The sequence below is a fragment of the Saimiri boliviensis genome, chromosome 5 (genome assembly GCF_048565385.1).
Source record: "Saimiri boliviensis isolate mSaiBol1 chromosome 5, mSaiBol1.pri, whole genome shotgun sequence".
NCBI lineage: Eukaryota > Metazoa > Chordata > Mammalia > Primates > Cebidae > Saimiri > Saimiri boliviensis.
The window spans coordinates 50,098,136-50,119,464 of NC_133453.1; the positions used below are offsets into that span (position 1 = coordinate 50,098,136).

Consider the following 21,329-nt stretch of genomic DNA (forward strand, 5'->3'; position numbering starts at 1 on the left):
AATCTGAAAATTTTAGATATTTAGATTTTAAGAGGTTTGGAATAGATGATGGATTACATCAAAATATCTAAATATGTGGGAGAATTAAGATCCTGAAATGATGTCAACTAAAGAAATAGTCTTTTACATTATTCTGTATGTGGCTGTTCCCCAAAGTTAGAGATGTACAAATTTATAAGTTAGTTTTTCTTATCCAGCTGAAAGCAAGATCCTAGGCATAGGTAACATAATGGATGTGGAAGTTTGAAGAAGCCTGCGGGAAGACAGAGAGGTACTTTTAGATGACAACGCTGGCAAGCTGCCTTCTGATAGAGCCTGTTGGGTGGCATGACAGTGAAGAGTAAACTATTTGGGTGTGACTGTTAGCCTTATTGACTCAGAACCCTGCTTTGTGTTAATTGCACTGTAAGCCCTGTCTCCTGTGAGCCAATTCATATAGTTGGTACAGGTAGTGATTCACAACCAAAAATATAACTAGTATAAGGATAAAAACACTTGAATTTATATGACTAGCAGATTCTCTCTCAGAAGACAGATTTATAAGGGATCAAAATTATAAGGTGGCTGCTTAGTGAACTGAAATAAAACAAAGGGAGCTTGTTATTTAATTCACAGGGTTAATGTCATGAGGCCAAAGAGTTTAATACAGATGCCACCCGCACCCCCACCCTAATGGGGCTAGCCTTGCTAATGGGATGAGATACCAGGTCTGTTGACAAAGACCATCCCTTCCTTTATGGAGGTCCTGCCCACAGTTTCCTCTCTGTGACTGCTGTTTTTCTAATCTTCATTAATGACCAACATCCCACCCCCTCTGATGGGAATATTTTTACTCAGATTATGTTAAAATCTTCTCTGGCCTAGGAGTTGGATTATCTTTTAAAGGTAACTGTCTATTTCTGTTATGATTCCTGAATGTGATACCTTCATAAGTCACCAGAGATTTAAAATGAGTACTATATTTATCTAAGATAAATCTTGGAAGATGCAGTTAGTGGGTAGCTTCTCTTTATTATTTAAATAATTTTAAATAATGGAATCTAGATTTTTTTTTAGATTTGATCCTTTTTCCAAAAAAGACTGATTAAAAAAAGAAAGGGGAAGAAGACCAACATTTATTAGAGATCCATCAGGTACTATATGAGGCACCTTCTATACCTCTTAAGTTGCGCCTCATGACCACTTTGTGATATGTTTTGGTATTTTCATTTTACAGATGAGCAAAGACCCAGATGTAGGAGAAGGTTGCTGAAGGACACATGTAGCTAAAGTGGTAGAATCAGAATTGAAGCTCCTATGTGTCTGCTTCCAGGGCTCATGTTCTACTTCTTTTATTGCCGTCTTTTTAAGAAAATTAAGGAAACAACTCCATGGATAATGCGTTCAAGAGGTGACTACATCTGCTGATGTTACACGCATACCGGTCGTTTGTGTTCCGCAGCTATGGTCACTGTAGTCTGTGGCCCTTGTCAGTACTTCTGATGCTGTCTGGGTGATGGACCAGTTTCCCTGTAGTTCATCACAAGTAATACTTTTGAAAGATACACTAAATTATTAGAAAAATGAAATAATCTTTAAAAGACATACAGAATATAAGCATGATGATAATATCATGACAATGTCAGCTTGCCATACATATTTTGAAATGTTTAATTCTGTGTTGTCACATACCAGCAGTAGTTTGAAAGCACCAGTCCTTGAGCACACTTTGAGTAGCACTGGTCTACATGTTATTTTTCTAAGATGCCAGTGATCTGTTCAGAAGACAAAAAAAATCCTGACGTTTTTCAAATATAAGTTTATAATTTAAAAGAATAGCATCTTCCACTGACTGTTGGAGAGAGTATGATATGTAATAATTATAAAATTATTGTTTACTTTTGCTGACACCTTGAAGAAGAAAAGGAAAATGAAAATTATGGAACTTATAATCTCTCTCTGCAGACTTTGCACTTTATGGAATATCATCGTTGCCATTTTTTTCCATTCTCTTCAACTTATGTTTTCCTTAATTTTGTCTCTTAACTAACTTGTATTCCCAGCCACTTAATATTTACAACGCATGTTGGAAATGAATGCCTTATTGCACAGCTTACTAGATAGAGGTAAATATGTATAATATGGCACTGTAGATTGTGATAATGGAATATGATTATGGATTTAAATGGCAATAAAGTAATAGCGCTACACCCTGGTTGGGGAAATGAGACAGCCCCGGGCTTTTTGCCAAACAACAGTGGCAGTATTTATGGAGCACACACTGTGTGTCAAGATAACTCATTTTAAACATCAACCTGTAATATACATACTGTAATCACTTCAGTTTTACAGAGGAGGGTCCTGAGGCCCAGATGTGTTTTATGTGAGTGTAACTTCTCACTGGCAGAGCTGGGACTCAAATGCAAACAGTGTGACTGCAGAGCCCACACTCCTAACCCCAACACTGTAAGGTCCCTTGGGTTGTCATCTAAAAACTGGGACTTTCCTGGAGCCATAGTGGGGGGCAAGTGGTCCTGTATTAGCTGCCCGAAGCAGATGGCAGCTAGTTGAGAGTTAGGTACCAAGCTGGACTAGCGCTCAGCTAGACTGGCTCACTTTTCCCCTATGTTAGGTATCAGCAAGTTTCCAGTTACTCCCTTATAAGAAGCCAGTTTGTCCTGGCATAATGTAAATTACTTTCTGAGATCTGACAAACCACTCCCCGTTTTACGCCTTTTCTGTCCCCACCTAGGCACTAGTCTGTCTCCCAACTGCTCCATGGTTTGTAATTCTTAAGCCAGATATTCTCAAAACTTTACTAAACAAGCCCAGGAGTGGTTTGGGGCTTCAAAAGTAGCCTTTGTCTTGTATCCATGCACCAAAGGGTGGAAGAACTTCCAAATGGAAAATCACCTCTTTCTTACTTATGGTCACTGTCAAAGCATGCCCTCATCTTTTTATAGAATAATGTAATCTTCATCTGTAACCCCTCACACTGAAGCTGAGTAAACAGGCCCAGAGATCTCCCGAAAGTGATCTCTTCCTTTATACCCTTGCTGTCCAATATGGTAGCCATGAGCCATGTGTGGCTGTTTAAAATTAGAAACCTAATTCCCCAGAAAATTAGCCACATTTCGGTTAATAGCCACATGTGGTTTATGGCTACTGTACTGGACAGGGCAAATAGAGAACTTTCCATATTCTCAGTAAGTCCTGCTGGACAGTGCTATTCTGTGATGCTTGCCTTGGATACAGAGCTGTGGGTGTGTCTGCTTTCCCTTCCTGATTCCCATGGCTCTGGCCAGAGTGTCTACCAATCTCTGGGTTTCTTGTGCAGAGTTATCAATCCAGCCAACTCACCTCCAGAGTATAAAGGGTCTGGAGTTCCTGCAATTCACAAAGCATGAAGAATCTGAAGGACTTCTAGGAATCTAGGAATATCTAGAAATCCTAAATGGAATTATAACCACATACATACACATATCAGGCGTGTATGGTAATGGTTTAGGCTAGGCTGTTTTATGGCTTCCTCTACCACAACAGATGCAGGGAATGGCCTCCTGACCTCCTGGGGTGGGGGAAGATAGATACTAAGCGGACCAGGGCTTTGACACTAGGAAAATCTGAGTTTGAATCCTGGCTTTGTGATCTTGAGGTCATAACTTAAACTTAGCTTCAGAATCCTCTTATTTAAAATGGGGATAGTGATATGTACACCTCCAGTTTTTAAGGGCAAAATGATCCTCTCATTAGCACACTACAAGCACCCAGTATCCACAGCTGTGGTTACCTTTTCCTAGATTCACTGCTTAACTCCAAATTGGCTGAGAGGAATATTGCCTAAGTGGTGGTCTCAGTACTACCAGCAGTCCCCACCTGAGCAGTACTGGAAGGAATTGCCAATCGGAGGGAAGCTTTAGCCAACTATCCTCTTCATGTGACCCATGGCGGGATTAATAAGCCAGTAAAGCAGCATTGCTCTTCCTGTGAATTCCTTAACACTTTTCATAAGGTTTACTGCCTGCTGGACAATGTATTATAATCTATTCTTAAGACTTGAGGAGTAGTTCAGTAATTAGCATTAACTTCTTTGAATCCACACAGGCTCAGCACTTGGATAATTTACTGTTTCTACAACCATAGGAGAAAGAGTAGGAAGTAAGTCATTAAGGCAGTGATTACCAGCCTGGGCTCTGTGACACCCCTGCATGTGTTGAGGGACCTCAAGAACAAAATCTCAAATAAAAATTTAATTTGAATTCACTTTAATATTTTTTAAAGTAGCATATGGCACTTTGGGGACAGGAAGAAAAAGTCAGTCACAAAGTACACAAACCCATGAAGGTGTCAGCTCACAAGGCTGGAAATGACTGCATTATCGATTCTGCTGTCACAGTAAATGTTCCATAACAAAGGCATGTTGAATTTGGTCTCATACATTACAGAGTAAAGGACTTTTGTTTGGTCACATCTTTGTCATTTAAGAATCATTTAAAAATGGTATTTATTTTTATTTCAACATGTCAACTGTGCATTTCCAAAACAGCAGGCTTTTCAAAGGAAGAAATCAGAACTGTAAACACAAGATACAGTATAAGTTTTTGACTTCCTACAGTCAGTTTCACAAATCCACATACTGTACATTCGTAGGTGAGGTTCAGCCTGTCACCCATTTCTTTATTTCTATAATTACACAAGTATAATAAATACATCTGATTTTAAAGGTCACTTAAAATGAGTCATAATTTACAGTACAGTACGTTTCAGTTCAAGTGCAAAAAATAACTATTTGTTGAATTCTACTTCTTTCAGTTATTTTATTTTTAAGCTGTGTTTTGTGGTGAAGCTAGACATCCAAGTGTAGAATTTCTTATCCCAAATGCAGTATTGGGCAGAACTACGGTGTCATGGAGAAGCCCTCACTTTACAGCTGATCCTGTCTAATCAGGGTCAGAGGGTAAGGTGAGCTGCTTGTTTCTAACTCTTGTTTTTTTCTTTCCTCTCTCCTGTGCTCATCCACAGCTATTATAAATTATATAATTCACCTTTATTCAGCTAAAACAGTGTCCCTTTTCCACACTCCCCCCCAGGTTTCCTATTTCCTCTGCTTTGACTTTAAGCAGCAAGCTTTATGTGTGACCCACCCAGCCGTTGCTCTGGCTGCAGTTGCATACACTACACTGTCCAGTGTCTGACTGTGTCTTCATGAGGAAGAGTATACTGAGATTTCTTTCTTTAGTCACTGGAAAGTATAGTTGCTACTTCTTGCCATCCTTCCCATTCATGGTTTCCTATTTACCACCTTTCCTCACCAAAAACAAAACAAAACTGACCCAATATGTAATTTCTAAAAAGTGTATCCCTCCCTCAGGCACTTAAATCTTATACTGTTATTTGTAAATAGTACTGCTTAGTTAAAGGAACTCTTAGGAATTCAGTGATTTTTGTGTGTGTTTCATTCCCTCAGCTAATTACAGCCTGAATCACTATAAGATAGTAAATAGCAAGAGAGGCTATTTACGGTATCAATATATTTAGTAAACTCTTGTCTATCAAGCCACAGGATACTGAGTTGGTTGGTTGATTTGAAATAATCCTTCATTTCTGTTTTTTTTTTCTCAAAGCCCATTCAAAACAAAAGGCATTTTTAAGCTCAGCTTAGCTTGCAGTAGTCAATAATAGCTTCTGTTGCTCAAAGAATTATTTCCATTATATACCTACCATACATATACAAAAATATATTTGCTAAAGATATGTAAAGTTTCTGATGAAACTTTTAACTTCGTTTTTTAACTTTAACTTTTAACTTTATTTTTAACAAAAGCACATGTGCTACTAACTTTTATCTGGTTACTTTTAAAATATATCTTGTAATTTTTAAAATGGTTCTCTTCAAGAAAAACAAAAGTATAGATGAGTTCTATTTCTTCCCAGTTTGTATTAAGAACCAAATAATTAGAATAAATAATCAGAAGAGGGAAATTATATCAACATTCACCTCAAAACACTTTCATTCCCTCCACTTAGTGTAACTGCTGGTTTCAACTCTTACTGCACTGGCAGAGAAATTCTATCATCCTTAACCAACCAAAGAACTGAAAGCCCTCATTGAACTCCATTTCCCTGTTGTAATTCCAATGGGGATTATGGAAGTTTACCTTTTCCTGCCAATATGTACTGTAGCTCCTGTGTGTGTGTTTCCATGTTAATGAGTTTAGATATTTAGAAGCATATGCAGTGCTGTGCTCCTCCAGGGGAGGTGTATCCTGGCTGGGGGGCCTCACCCTGTGTCCTGGCTGAGGAGCCTGATTCCATGCAGGGTGTGAGATGAGCAGGATGCCCTCAGTGTTCTCCCGCGGCCGGCTGAGCCTGCTGCTCTTCACTCTTCTCTGTGCACGGGTCCACACTGGGGTGAGCAGGGCTGGTCTGTGTCTGAGATGCTGCTGCGTCAGGGGATGGCTGGTTTCTAGATGGGTCAGAGTGAGTCTCGCATGGGACAGGCTGGGCTCTACCAGCAGGAGAATTTTCCCTATTCTCATTGGTCCCCTGGAGGTAAAAAACAGGAGATGCATCATGATCAGCGATAGCAAATAAATCCAACTTTTTATATACGCTTTCAAGTAAGATGGGAAACATGGGGAGATCATCCGGAAGTGCCCATATCCGGGACCAAGTAATAGAGGAATAAGGATAGAATGTCTTACCTTTCATCTCCTTTCCTATGTGCAACTGCCAGAGCCGCATGAAAAACACAAACACTATAAGCAGACGTGTCTTGTGGAAAAGGAACATTACTACCAAAATGCCTGTTACTACTAGGCAAACAATTTACATCAGCAAATATTTACTGAGCCCCCCTCTCCTCCCCCCCCAGCCCCCGGCCGTGTGGCAAGCACTATGGAATAACTGAAACTTAGGCTGCCTGCTAAGGCCACAGAATCCAAGAGCCAGAAGACACTTTGTCTAACAGGAAGTAGGTAAGGGGTTCTCATCCTTGGAGGCAGAACTGGGAAAGAATGTCCTGTAATTAAGAGTCCCAATGTATATTTGGTATTTCAAAATGTGCACCAAAGGTTAGTTAGGTAAGACAGCCACATAGAAAAGTGAATGTAAACAAGCACTTGTGTAACCAACTAAGTAACCATGAGTCTAACATAACCAGCAGCAATTTCTATAAATGCCATATTGGTTGTACAAATAAGAAAAAAAATTTAAGTGGATTCTCCCCCAAATTAGTACCCATTACTTTTTAGCTGAGCACCCCCCAAAAAATTTTCATTTCTGTGATTCAACTATGTAAGAAGAAGAAACTTAGTATAATGACTTCTAAGAATAACTACAGCATACCTGCCAGTTTTTATTAATCCTAACATACCAGAAAAATATTTAATTTGTCTTAAGCCTAATAGGCTTCTGTGAAAATGAGGATGAATATACAAAGTAATGAAATATTGCTACTCAAGCAGCAGATAATAAAATTACCCTTTCTCCTTCTTCATCCTCCTGCTTTAAGGTATTAAAATCCTGTATATGCTCCTCCCACTCCAATGTCTAGTTCTTGCCTGAGCAGTGAGTTTATTATCTTGATAAATAAATAGGATCATGCATGGACTGGCATGCATATGGTTATCAGTAAAGAACCAGATTTGGTTAAAATTTCACAAAGATTTTATGTTAACTTACAAAGTTAAGATTAAGATTATGTTAGCAGCCGGGCTCGGTGGCTCAAGCCTGTAATCCCAGCACTTTAGGAGGCCGAGGCGGGTGGATCACGAGGCCAAGAGATCGAGACCATCCTGGTCAACATGGTGAAACCCCGTCTCTACTAAAAATACAAAAAATTAGCTGGGCATGGTGGCACGTGCCTGTAATCCCAGCTACTCAGGAGGCTGAGGCAGGAGAATTGCCTGAACCCAGGAGGCGGAGGTTGCGGTGAGCCGAGATCGCGCCATTGCACTCCAGCCTGGGTAACAAGAGTGAAACTCCGTCTCAAAAAAAAAAAAAAAAAAAAAAAAGATTATGTTAGCTTATAAAGTTAAAATTTCACAAAGATTTTATGTTAGCTTCTAAGATTTTCTGAAGGGGGAATAACTCAAATTACCCTTATTTTTAAATCTTTCTCCTTTATTTTTTTAAACGTGTCCTCTGAAGCTACTCTAGACAGAGCTGACATGACTTATCAAGTAAGAGGGAGTGATTATTATAAAATGGGGGAACTGAGTCTCTTTCTTTGGCTAAACAGTCTAGGGAAGTTACACTCATTTTCCAAAGTGAGGATACACCTGTAAATTATCCACACTTTTATCAACATGATTTACTCAGGAAAGATCTTACTTTACTCACGAGTGACCACTCTGGGGACATGAAAATCACACTTTTAGACTTATTTTTCAGATGACGTCACCTGCACAAACATAATTCCACTGAGTTAAGTGTCCTATTATACCCATATAGTGGCTCAGATTAATTTAACAAATATTCATTGCTGTCCTATAATATATAATGTCTCCACTAGAATTTTGGAATTACAGAGCTTAATAAATATGGTTCCTGAAGATATGAAACATATATTTTCCTTTCAACTGGCAACTATCAACACTGAAACTTAAAAGAAATATACAAGGAAAGAATGGATTTATTTATTATTTTCAAGAAGTGAAAGAATCGTATCCTCTGAAGTTTTCCTGAACTCCATAAGGCAGAATATTCTCTCTATGGGACCTTGTATACACCCTCTTTAACTCAGTGCTGTCAGAGTACTGAAATTGTTTGCATGTCTGTTTCCCCCACCACACTTTCAATAATTCTTGTTGAATGAAAAGTGAGTAATTAAAACAACTAAACTCAGTTAAGGCATCTTGAGTGACAGGTAATATTGTTAGCCCAGCAGAGGAACTATACCTGTAAAGGCTGTATCTCAGAAGCACGGTTGTCTCTTGTGAGTTGCATCATCTCTTTAATTTGGTAGAGTGCATAGACAAAGGTCACCCAGGGAGAAGAGCTGACTCCCCAGGCTGGTTTGTTCACATCTTCCTGTTCTTCCTGGTGCTTCGTTTTCTTGGGTGGAAGTCTGGGCTCAATGCGTGGCATGACGTCTTCTGTCTGTTGCTGTACCAAGTCAATGGTTGCTATAGGAACGGGACTAGAGGGAACAGGAATCCTTTCTGCCAACATTGTCTTGTCTGGAGAGAAAATAATGTGTAAACTATTTTTCAGCATTTTCTACATATTTAAACAAAAGTAAAAATAAATAAATAAACCAAGAATCCCATATGCCCATTCCAGAGTACTTGGTAATACTAATACATTGCTGGTTACAAATGACTTCATAACTTGGTGCAAGCACCGAAACAATGAACATGATGTTTATCTTTGGGTCTCCTTATTGGGATTAATAGACATTAACATATTTATTTAAGAAATCTATTTTTAATTTAACTTAGAACATTAGTGGGGCAGAGGTTATAATGAGTATTGTCTTAGGCCCATTTAAGGATTATGATTTAGAAGACAGGCATCAAAACAGGAAAAGCCACATGATAGGTTTCTTTTTTTCTTTTCTTTTAATTTTTGTTTTGTGGCTGGGCACGGTGGCTCATGCCTATAATCCCAGCACTTTGGGAACCTGAAGTGGGTGGATCACGAGGTCAAGAGATGCAGGCATCCTGGCCAACATGGTGAAACCCCATCTCTACTAAAAATACAAAAAATTAGCTGGGTGTGGTGGTGCATGCCTGTAGTCCCAGTTACTCGGGAGGCTAAGGTAGGAGAATTGCTTGAACCTGGGAGGCAGAGGTTGCAGTGAGCCAAGATCACATCACTGCACTCCAACCTGGCAACAGAGTAAGACTCTGTCTCAAAAAAAAATAAAAATTATTTGCATAGGTTTTTGGGATACAGGTGGTATTTGGTTACATGGGTAAGTTATTTAGTGGTGATTTGTGAGATTTTTGGTGCACCCATCACCTGAGCAGTATACACTGAACCCAATTTGCAGTCTTTTATCCTTCACCCGCTTCCTCTTTCCTCTGAGCCCCCAAAGTCCACTGTGTTATTCTAATGCCTTCCTTTGCATCCTTATAGCTTAGCTCCCACTTATGAGTGAGAATATATGGTTTGGTTTTCCATTCCTGAGTTGCTTCGCTTAGAATATGGTCTCCAATCCCATCCCGGTTGCTGTGAATGCCATCAATTCATTCCTTTTTATGGCTGAGTAGTATACCACTACTCAACCATATTTTCTTTATCCATTCATTGATTTATGGGCATTTGGGCTGGTTCCTCATGTTTACAATTGTGAATTGTGCTGCTATAAACATGTGTGTGCAAGTATCTTTTTCGTATGACTTCTTTTCTTCTGGGTAGATAATCCAGTAGTGGGACTGCTGGATCAAATGGTAGTTCTACTTTTAGTTCTTAAGGAATCTCCACACTGCTTTCCATAGTGGTTGTACTAGTTTACATTCCCACAAGCAGTGTAAAAGTGTTTCCTTTTCACCACATCCATGCCAACATCTCTTATTTTTTGACATTTGATAATGGCCATTCTTGTGGGAGTAAGTTGGTATCAAATTGTGGTTTTAATTTGTATTTGCCTGATCACTAGTGACGCTGAGCATTTTTTCTGTTTTTTTTTTTGTCCATTTGTGTATCTTTGTTTGAGAACTATCTCTTCCTGTCCTTAGTCCACTTTTTTTTTTCTTGCTAATTTGAGTTCCTTGTAGATTCTGGATATTATTCCTTTGTTGGATGTATAGACTGAATATTTTCTCCCACTCTGTGGGTTGTCTGTTTGCTGACTGTTCCTTTTGCTGTGAAAATGCTCTTTAGTTTAATTAAGTCCCATTGATTTATCTTTGTTTTTGCTGCATTTGCTTTTAGGTTCTTGGTCATGAAATCTTTGCTGAAGCCAATGTCCAGAAGGATTTTTCTGATGTTATCTTCTAGAATTTTTAGTTTCAGGTCTTAGATTTAAGTCCTTGATCCATCTTGAGTTGATTTTTTTATAAGGTAAGAGATGAGGTTGCAGTTTCATTCTCCTACGTGTGGCTTGCCAATTTTATTCTAGCACCATTTGTGGAGTAGGGTGTCCTTTCCCCACTTTACATTTTTGTTTGCTTTGTTAAAGATCAATTGGCTGTAAGTATTTAGCTTTATTTCTAGGTTCTCTATTCTGTTCCATTGGTCTATGTGCCTATTTTTATACCAGTACCATGCTGTTTTGGTGACTATGGCCTTATAATATAGTTTGAAATCAGGCAGTTTGACGCCTCCAGGTATTTCTTTTTGCTTACTCTTGCTTTGGTTATGAGGGCTCTTTTTTAGGCTCCACATGAATTTTAGGATTGTTTTTCCTAGTGCTGTGAAGAATGATGGTGGTATTTGGATGGGAAATTGCACTGAATTGTAGATTGCTTTTGGCAGTATAGTCATTTTCACAATATTGATTCTACCCATCCATGAGCATGGGATGTATTTCCATTTGTTTATGTCATCTATGATTTCTTTCAGCAGTGTTTTGTAGTTTTCCTTACAGAGGTCTTTCACCTCCTTGGTTAGGTATATTCCTACATACTTTATTTTTTGCAGCTATTGTAAAAGGGTTTGGGTTCTTGATTTGATTATCAGTTTGGTCATTATTGGTGTACAGCAGAGCTACTGATTTGTGTACATTAATTTTGTATCCTGAAACTTTGCTGAATTCATTTATCAGTTCTAAGAGCTTTTCGAAGGAGTCTTTAGGGTTTTCTAAGTATACAATCTTACCATCAGCAACAGTGACAATTTGACTTCCGCTTTACTCATTTGGATGCCCTTTATTTCCTTCCCTTGCCTAATTGCTCTGGCTAGGACTTCCAGTACTATGTTAGAAGTGGTCAGAGTGGGCATCCTTGTCTTGTTCCAATTCTCAGGGGGAATGCTTTCAAATTCTCCCTGTTCAGTATTATGCTGGCTGTGAGTTTATCACAAATGGCTTTTATTTCATTGTGGTATGTCTGTTGTATGCCAATTTTGCTGAGGGTTTTAATCATAAAGCGATGCTGGATTTCATCAAATGCTTTCTCTGCATCTACTGAGATGATCATGTGATTTCTGTTTTTGTGGTGAAAGACATTTATTGACTTGCATATGTTAAAGCATTCCTGTATCCCTGGCATGAAAGCCACTTGATCATGGTGGATTATCTTTTTGACATGCTGTTGGATTTGGTTAGCTAGTATTTTGTTAAGGATTTTGCATTGATGTTCATCAGGGATATTGGTCTGTAGTTTTTTTTTTTTTTGTTATGTCCTTTCTTGGTTTTGGTATTAGGGTGATACTGGCTTTATGGAATGTTTTAGGGAGGATTTTCTCTTTCTCTGTCTTGTGGAATACTGTCAACAGGATTGGTACCAATTCTTTGAATGCCTGATAGAATCCAGTTGTGAATCCATCTGGTCCTGGACTTTTTTTTCATTGGCAATTTTTTTTTATTACTGTTTCAGTCTCACTATTTATTTGTCTGTTCAGGGTTTCTAATTCTTCCTGATTTAAGCTAGGAGGGTTGTATCTTTCCAGGAATTTCACTGTCTCCTCTAGGTTTTCCAGTTTATGCATGTAAAAGTGTTAATAGTAGCCTTGAATGATCGTTTGTATTTCTGTGATGTTGGTTGTAATATTTCCTCTTTCATTTCTAACTGAACTTATTTGGATTTTCTCTTTTCTTAGTTAATCTTGTTAATGATATATCAATTTTATTTCTTTTTCAATGAACCAGCTTCTTGTTTCATTTATATTTTTGTATTTTTTTCTTTCAATTTCATTTAGTTCTTTTCTCATCTTGACTATCTCCTTTCTTCTGCTGGGTTTGGGTTTGGTTTATTCTTGTTTCTTTAGTTCCTTGAGGTGTGACCTTAGATTGTCTATTTGTGTTCTTTAATACTTTTTGACATAGGCATTTGAGACTATGACCTTTCCTCTTAGTACCACCTTTGCTGTATCCCAGAGGTTTTGACAGGTTGTGTCACTATTATTGTTCAGTTCAAAGCATTTTTAATTTCCATCTTGATTTCACTGTCGAACTAATGATCGTGCAGGAGGTTATTTAATTTCTGTGTCTGCATGTCTTTGAAGGTTCCCTGGAGGTGATTTCCAATTTTATTCCACTGTGGTCTGAGATAGTACTTGATAAAATTTCCATTTCCTTAAATTTATTGAGACATGTTTTGTGGCCTATCAGTTAGTCTATCTTGGAGAAAGTTCCATGCACCGATAAATAGAATGTATACTCTGCAGTTATTGGGTAGAATGTTCTATAAATATCTGTTAAGTTCATTTGTTCCAGGGTATAGTTTAAATCCATTGTTTCTTTGTTGACTTTGTCTTAATGACCTGTCTAGTGCTGTCGGTGGAGTACTGAAGTCTTCCACTATTATTGTGTTGCTGTATTTCTCATTACTTAGGTCTAGTAGTAATTGTTTTATAAATTTGGGAGCTCCAGTGTTAGGTGCATATATAATTAGGATTGTGGTATTTTCCTGTTGGGCGAGGCCTTTTATCATTACATAATGTTGCCATTTGTCTCTTTTAACTGCTGTTGCTTTAATGTCTGTTTTGTCTGATGTAAGAGTAGCTACTCCTGCTTGCATTTGGTGTCCATTTGCATGGAATGTCTTTTTCCACCTGTTTACCTTAAATTTATGTGAGTCCTTATGTGTTATGTGAATCTTTTGTAGGCAGCAGATATTTTGTTGGTAATTTGTATCCATTCTGCAATTCTGCATATTTTAAGTGGAGCATTTAGGCGATTTACATTCAACATTAGTATTGAAATAAGAGGTACTATTCCATTCATCGTGTTATTTGTTGCCTGTATACCTTGTGGTTTTTTTTAAATTGTATTTTGTTTTATAGGTCCTGTGAGATTTATGCTTTAAATAGGTTCTGTTCTGATGTGTTTCCAGGATTTGTTTCAAGATTTAGAGCTCCTTTTAGCTCTTGTACTGCTCACTGGGTGATGGCATATTCTTGTAGTTCTGGTCTGGTAATTCTTGAAGTGCTGGCTTATAGTAGTGGCGAAGTCTCTCAGCATTTGTCTGAAAAGGACTGTATCTTTCCTTTGTTTATGAGGCTTAGTTTCACTGGATACAAAATTCTTGGCTGATAATTGTTTTGTTTAAAAGAGGCTGATCATAGGGCCCCAGTCCCTTCTAGCTTGTAGGATTTCTGCTGAGAAACCTGCTGTCAATCTGATAGGTTTTCTTTTATAGGTTATCTGGTGCTTTTGCCTCACAGCTCTTAAGATTCTCTCCTTCCTCTTGACTTTTGATAACCTGATGATAACGTACCTAGGCAATGATCTCTTTGCAATGAATTTCCCAGGTGTTCTTTGTGATTCTTGTGTTTGGATGCCTAGGTCTCTAGCAAGGCAGAGATGTTTTCCTTGATTATTCCCCCAAATATGTTTTCCAAACTTTCAGATTTCTCTTCTTCCTCAGGAACTCCAATTATTCTTAGGTTTGGTCATTTAACACAATCCTAAACTTCTTGGAGGCTTTGTTCATTTTGTAAAAAATTCTTTTTTGTCTTTGTTGGATTGAGTTAATTCAAAAACTTTGTCTTCGAGCTCTGAAGTTCTTTCTTCTGCTTCTTTGATTCTGTTGCTGAGGCTTTCCAGATATTTTGCATTTCTCTGAGTGTGTCCTTTATTTCCTGAAGTTGTAATTATTTTTTATGTATGCTATATATCTCACTGAAGATTTCTCCCCTCATTTCTTTTATCATGTTTTTCAATTTCCTTAAACTGGACTTCACCTTTCTCTGGTGCTTCCATGATTAGCTTAATAATGGACCTTCTGAATTCTTTTTCAGGTAAATTAGGGATTTCTTCTTGGTTTGGATCCATTGCTGGTGAGCTAGTGTGATTTTGGTAGGGCAAGTTAAAGAATCTTGTTTTGTCATATTACCAGAATTGTTATTCTGGTTCCTTCTCATTTGGGTAGCCTATGTTAGAGAGAAGATCTGGAGCTCAAGGCTGCTGTTCATATTCTTTTGTCCCACAGTCTTCCCTTAATGTGGTACTCTCCCCCTTTTTCGAGGGATGTGACTTCCTGAGAGCTGAGCTGTAGTGATTGTTATTTCTCTTCTGGTTCTAGCCACCCAGCAGGGCTACCAGGCTCTGGGCTCGGGCTTGTACTGGGGGTTGTGTGCATATAGTCCTGTGATGTGAACTGTCTTCTGGTCTCTCAGCCATGGATACCAGCCCAGTATTTGGGCTGTCTCCTGGGTCCTGCAGGAGCAATCTGCTTCCTTCTGTGGATTCTCTCAGCTTTCCTGGTATATACCTGCAGTAGTTCTGAAGCAAAAGTTCATGATGCAAGTCTCCACATGCTGCTTTGTCCATCTGAGTGGGAGTTGTACCCAGTCCTGCCTCCTGCCCACCATTTTCCTGACAGCAGTCTCTCCAGAACACAAGTATTTTAAAAACCAGTAACATATTCTCACTAATCAAAGATGAGTTAAAATCTGATTGCTTATTTTTATGTTTATGTTTCTTATACTGAAGTAATGAATGATTTTAAACTTTTTGTTATTAATAGTGAAGATATTCAAGTCCACAAATTTTTCTCAAACTACAACTTTGACTACATCTTATAACTTTGGGAGAGCTGTGATAGCTATTTTTATTGGCCTTTTACAGGAGGCATGGACTGAGGCTGTGTAAGAGAGATAATCCATTTAGGATTATAAAAGAACAAAAGTAAGAAAAACCAGTATTGGTCTTCCTGAGTTACTCACTGAGATCAAAATCTGTCTCTCAGGCTTCTGTAACAAGCGAATTTTTCTCTTCACAGAAGTATTTCAAGGACCTGAGGCTAATGCTCCCCAAAGGATAGGACACCCAAAGAAGATGAGCCCTGTTCTGGGACCAAAAAGCTGAGCAACAATATTTTCATTCTACTGGTTGTCCTTTTTCATAAAAAGTTGAGTCAAAGGAGGTTATATCAAATATTAATGTGTGGTCGTTCTCATCTACACATTAATATTTGATATAACCTCCTTTTTGTATAGCAGTCTTAATAAAGACTGGTTTATTAATAAAGACCATCCCTGGCTCAGAGGAAACTTCAGATTTCAGGTCTCAACTTTTTTTTTTTTTTTAACAAATGAAGGTATGGCATAGAGAAGAATACCATTCACTCCCTATCCCTAGCAGTCAAATGACTGTATAGCCTTATATGTATTTGACTTAAATTTGAAATACCTTTAGAGTACCAGAGAAATTGAAAACTAACACTTCCCCAGCATCTGGTATTATAAAAGAAAACCAAAACAAGAAAATCCCAAGCTACTTAAAACAATGAAATTTTTCTACATAGTAGATGGATTTCTATAACAATGGTCCACATGAATTCATTGATACGCCACTCAGAAAATTGAACCAAGTAGTCCTGTTGTACACTCTGTACCACTTCTGGGCTTCTCAAGGGGCATGTATTGATTTCCCATAGATTGAACTATTAGGACTATTAAGAAAAAATGGAAATAATTACCTTCTTCCTCATCTGGCACTGCCAGCCACTGGATCAGGGCAAAGAGCAGTAGGATCACCAAGCAGGCCATGCCAATTCCTCGGAAGGTTGCAGCAGCCCCTATAAAAACAAACAGCACTCTCTATAGAATAATTCCAAGAAATGCAGATAGCGCTTATGTAAAACTGTCAATTTTCTAAATATGAGGTCAAAGGAAGCAGAGCTTAGGACAAATCAGAGAAAAGTGGCTGGCTATTAGCTCCACATAATGGAAGAACACAGGGCTGGGTATGTGTCAAGAGACCCAGGGCTAGTATTGGATCTGTCATTGATCAATTATAAAACTGAATTTACATAGGATTATCTCTAAGCGCCTTTCACCATGACAATTCAATGGTGCTCTCCTTTTAATATGAAAATACCATTTACCCAAGTATTAACTAACGGAGCTATTAATCTGTAGTTGGAACAACAGTGCTCAAATAGTGCTATAAATGCACACATTTTCTGGGCCCACCTTATATATTAATAGATGACTGAGCAGTTAAGATTCCTGCAGGCGATAGTCAGGGGATAGGACAAGGGGTGAGTGAATAATGTCACTCACTTGTTACAGAAGCCTCAGAGACAGATTTTAATTCTCTGGAGCAGAATAATCTCATTCCTACTCCATCTCCTATGTTTCCAATAAGGAAGATCTGACAAGACAGACAGATTTTGTTATCATAAATGTAGTGGCATTACCAAAGCCAGCGTATGGTTAGATTCTTCTGGTTCAAAATCTCCTAATGGAATAACTATGATGAATTTTATTTCCTTTAGGATTATTATCAGCAGGTTTAAGGTACCTTACTTTAGACCAAAAGCACTCATGCTTATCCATTTGTTTGGCTCCTTTGAGGCATCTCTGTAGCATCTCATTAAGCTGATTGTCAGAGGAGTGTACACAGTTACAGGCTGGCTTGAATTAGCTTAACAACATAAACACACTGCTTTACAGTTATGACTACCATGAAATCTAGAAAGACATTATGAATTCTGGAATTTAGCTTCTGGCAATCTTCAGTAATAATTGGATTGTTTATTGAGGTATGGCTGGAAAAATCATGTTTTCATTATAGAAAAGAAAAAAGGGAGAAAGCTGTTCTTACCAAAATAATTGACTAACACGCCTCCGATCATGGCACCACATCCTCTCCCCAAACCCAGATGAAGGCCCTGCAGGATACCCTGAGCAGATGTCCTCAGCTCAGGGGGAACGGCTGCACTGAGGTAAGAAATGCATGCTGCCCAGATGGCCGCATGTGTCACTCCTGGGGAGGAAGAAGAGCAGGGATATCGGTTAGTTTGCATTTCTTAGGCTACTCTGTTTTGAAATGTGAATTATTTAACGAGGCACCTATTTTAAAGATTTTTTTTGTGGTAAAATACACACTAAAAATTTACCATTTTCACATTTTTAAGTGTACAGTTCAGTGGCACTGAGTACACTCACAATGTTGTACAGTTGTCACCACCATTCATCTCCAGAACTTTTTCACCATCACAAACAAGACTTCTGTGCCCGTTAAACCATAACTTCACTCAACCCTTTTCCCATCCCCTGAAAACCACCATTCTACTTTCTGTCTCTATGAATATGACTCACATTCATTTTGTTTATCTTTTCACCTGTGGATAGACATTTGGGTTGTTTTCTTTGGTTACTGTGAATAATGCTGCTATCAACCTGGTATGTGAGTATCTATCTGAGTCCTTGATTTAAATTCTTTTGCGTATGTAACTAGAAATGCAATTGTTGGGTGATACGGTCACTATATATTTAACACTTTGAAGAACTACTTGTTTTCCACAGTAGCTGCACCATTTTCCATTCCCACCTGAAATGTATGAGAGATCCAATTTCTCCACCTCCTTGCCCGAACTGATTTTGTTTTTTAAATAGCAATCATAATGAATGTGAAGCAGTTTCTCATGTTGTCGATTTGCTTTCCCCTAATGTCCAGTGATGTTGAGCATCTTTTAGGTGTTTATTGGCCATCTATATCTTCTTTGGAGAAATGTTTATTCAAGTCCTTTGTCCATTTTTGAATTGGTTTGGTTTTTGTTGTTGAGTTTTAGGAGCTCTTTATCTGTTCTGGGCATTCATGCCTTCTAGGGCACCTACTTTGACATTAAGATTATTTCTGGCCGGGCGCGGTGGCTCAAGCCTGTAATCCCAGCACTTTGGGAGGCCGAGGCGGGTGGATCACGAGGTCAAGAGATCGAGACCATCCCGGTCAACATAGTGAAACCCCGTCTCTACTAAAAATACAAAAAATTAGCTGGGCATGGTGGCACGTGCCTGTAATCCCAGCTACTCAGGAGGCTGAGGCAGGAGAATTGCCTGAACCCAGGAGGCGGAGGTTGCGGTGAGCCGAGATCGCGCCATTGCACTCCAGCCTGGGTAACAAGAGCAAAACTCTGTCTACAAAAAAAAAAAAAAAAAAAAAAAAAAAAAAGATTATTTCTACTTTTCTCCATTATAATTAGCATCAAGATTAACATTTTTAGAGATACAGCTTTTTACAATACCTTAGATTATTTACATTGGCTATAATTCCACAAGTGGGGTTAATGATTCAAAGGCTATAATTTTTATGCTTTTTAACATATAGTTCATTTTTTTTAAAAAAGAGTACAGAGACAATTTACTATGTCCCATTACCAGTTTTATTATATCTTCACCATTTATTGGAATGGAGATAACAGGTGGGAAAAATAACCATTATTTTATTATACAGTTTTGTGCATTGTCTGAATTAAAATCTTCATTAAGACACTGCTTTAAATGTAAAAAACAGATATTGTCACAACAGGTTTTATAGCTAGATGAGATTAAGAAATCATCCAGTTCTACATAGATTATTCCCTGAGAAATAATATCATTTGGACCTGAGAAATAATATCATTTGGAGGTAATATCATCAGAGGATCTTAACTTACATTTTGGAAAATTAAACTAAAATTATTTTAAGATTTGATTTGACAGTAGTCTGCCTCTGGCCAGAATGGAATAACAGGGACTAAATTTATTCTCCTTCCTCAAGTAACTAAAAAACTGTGTAAAGTATATGAGACAGTGGTTCCTGAGGGTCATCAGCAACAAGGACAGTGATCCCTGAGAGATGGGAAGCAAATGAGAAGCTTCAATTTACTGACTGATGAGAGTCTGAAATCTGCAGGGCAAAAAAGAAAACCATCAAGTTGAAGACTCTAGCCAAGAGTCTAGGGCAGGTGTCCCAAACTACGGCCCCCGTGGGCCACATGCGGCCCCCTGAGGCCATTTATCCGGACCCTCTGCAGGACTTCAGGAAGGGGGCCCCCTGAGGCCATTTATCCAGCCCCTCCCCAGACTTCAGGAAGGGGGCCCCCTGAGGACATTTATCCGGCCCCTCCGCCGCACTTCAGGAAGGGGCACCTCTTTCATTGGTGGTCAGTGAGAGGAGCACAGTATGTGGCGGCCCTCCAACGGTCTGAGGGACAGTGAACTGGCCCCCTGTGTAAAAAGTTTGGGGACGCCTGGTCTAGGGAGCCAAGGTGGGTAGAGTTCCAAGGCAAAATATCAGAGAGAAGATAGCATCATAGGGAGACAACTCCAGAGATCTACTAAGGGCTCCCCTAATGTATTCAGCAGAGTACTGATAAGCAAAACGTGTGCAGACACTATCCAGAGTAAGAGAAAGAACTACCCAGAAGCGCTTCAGAGAACAATACTCAGAACCCACGCAAGGCGGGGAACAGTACTTCTTCCCACCAGCCAAACTGGTACAAGTCATGATTCCTAGGATTGGTAGAGTATTCAACAAGGCCTTTTGTTAGTATTATAAAATAATTAGCCATAGACTGAGCACTGCTCTGGTCTCATCTAAATAATCTTAAAAGCAAGACCCAAAAGGATCACACTATTTCCAAGTAACTTAACTGTGTCCCAGAACAAAGCTGAAGAATATTTACAGGAAAACAGAAATAGCCAGCACCCAACCTGGTACCATTCACAATGTCTGGCATACAATAAAAAATTATCAGGGATGATATTACTTATGTTGGACCATAATGGAATAAACATAGTTTTTACTGGGTAAATTGTAAATTAGATCGTATGTTTCACAGCTGATGAAAAACATTAAAACAACTTTTTTAGGCTTTTTATGTGTTTCAGTCATCATTTTAACTAGGTGTTTTTTTTTTTTTTTTTTTTTTTTTTTTTTAATTTAACCAGAAGGATGGACTAAGTTTTGTTTTTCTTTTTAACTAGAAAGAGGGACTAGATGATTAGCAGTAGCATACACAATTAATTTCCTAAGAAGTCAAATAAAGTGTTTGCTTTATCTGGCAAAACAACTGCAATACCTTAGACAATGTCAGCTTTCTCAGAATTGAATGCCTGGATAGTCTTAATTATGAATGTTGAAACCATAGTAAATGATGGGAATACTTTTAAGTATTTTCATTTCTATTATTAAAGATGATTCTAAGTCCATTTCTTTTTAGATATGCACATTTTTTCATTAACCACATTAGGGGAAAAACTCAAAAATATTCCTAGAAATAAAATTAATTTATTCAAAAGTAATTAGATTCAATAGTAAAATCCATTATAGATTTGGAAATTATTTCTTAAAGATGAATTACCTAAGAACTGAAACCACATCAAATGGTAGTAGGTTAACTTTAATGCTGATGCCAAACCTATTATTATGTTTATGTCTAAGCAATCGCAGGATTTACAAGCAACGAGAATATTAAAATATATTTTTTGTTATAATTCTAGATTTTAAAAAATGATTCTAGTAGTTA

General features: G+C 38.2%; 2 protein-coding genes across 6 annotated transcripts in view; one reads left to right on the forward strand and one right to left on the reverse strand.

The window, feature by feature from the left end:
* Nucleotides 1-21,329, forward strand: part of NEMP2 (nuclear envelope integral membrane protein 2) — an 86,368-nt gene that overhangs the window by 27,565 nt on the left and 37,474 nt on the right. The window contains exon 9 of one of the 3 annotated variants that reach the window (XM_039469878.2): nucleotides 1,217-16,611. The exons of the other annotated variants lie outside the window; for them this stretch is intronic. Within the exon in view, the coding sequence (XP_039325812.2) occupies nucleotides 1,217-1,220 (4 nt within the window). The 3' untranslated portion in view covers nucleotides 1,221-16,611. Of the gene's footprint in view, nucleotides 1-1,216; nucleotides 16,612-21,329 lie in introns of those variants that run through there. 3 annotated transcript variants of the gene reach the window in all.
* MFSD6 (major facilitator superfamily domain containing 6) overlaps nucleotides 5,581-21,329 on the reverse strand; it is an 80,844-nt gene continuing 65,095 nt past the window's right edge. For 2 of the 3 annotated variants that reach the window (XM_010351565.3, XM_010351566.3), the window contains exons 4-7: nucleotides 17,642-17,803; nucleotides 16,512-16,610; nucleotides 8,881-9,161; nucleotides 5,581-6,525 (exon numbers count right to left, since the gene is read on the reverse strand). In XM_010351565.3, coding sequence (XP_010349867.2) covers nucleotides 6,322-6,525; nucleotides 8,881-9,161; nucleotides 16,512-16,610; nucleotides 17,642-17,803 — 746 coding nt within the window. In that variant the 3' untranslated portion in view covers nucleotides 5,581-6,321. Of the gene's footprint in view, nucleotides 6,526-6,683; nucleotides 6,709-8,880; nucleotides 9,162-16,511; nucleotides 16,611-17,641; nucleotides 17,804-21,329 lie in introns of all 3 variants that reach the window. The other variant, XM_010351567.3, reaches the window with a different exon arrangement.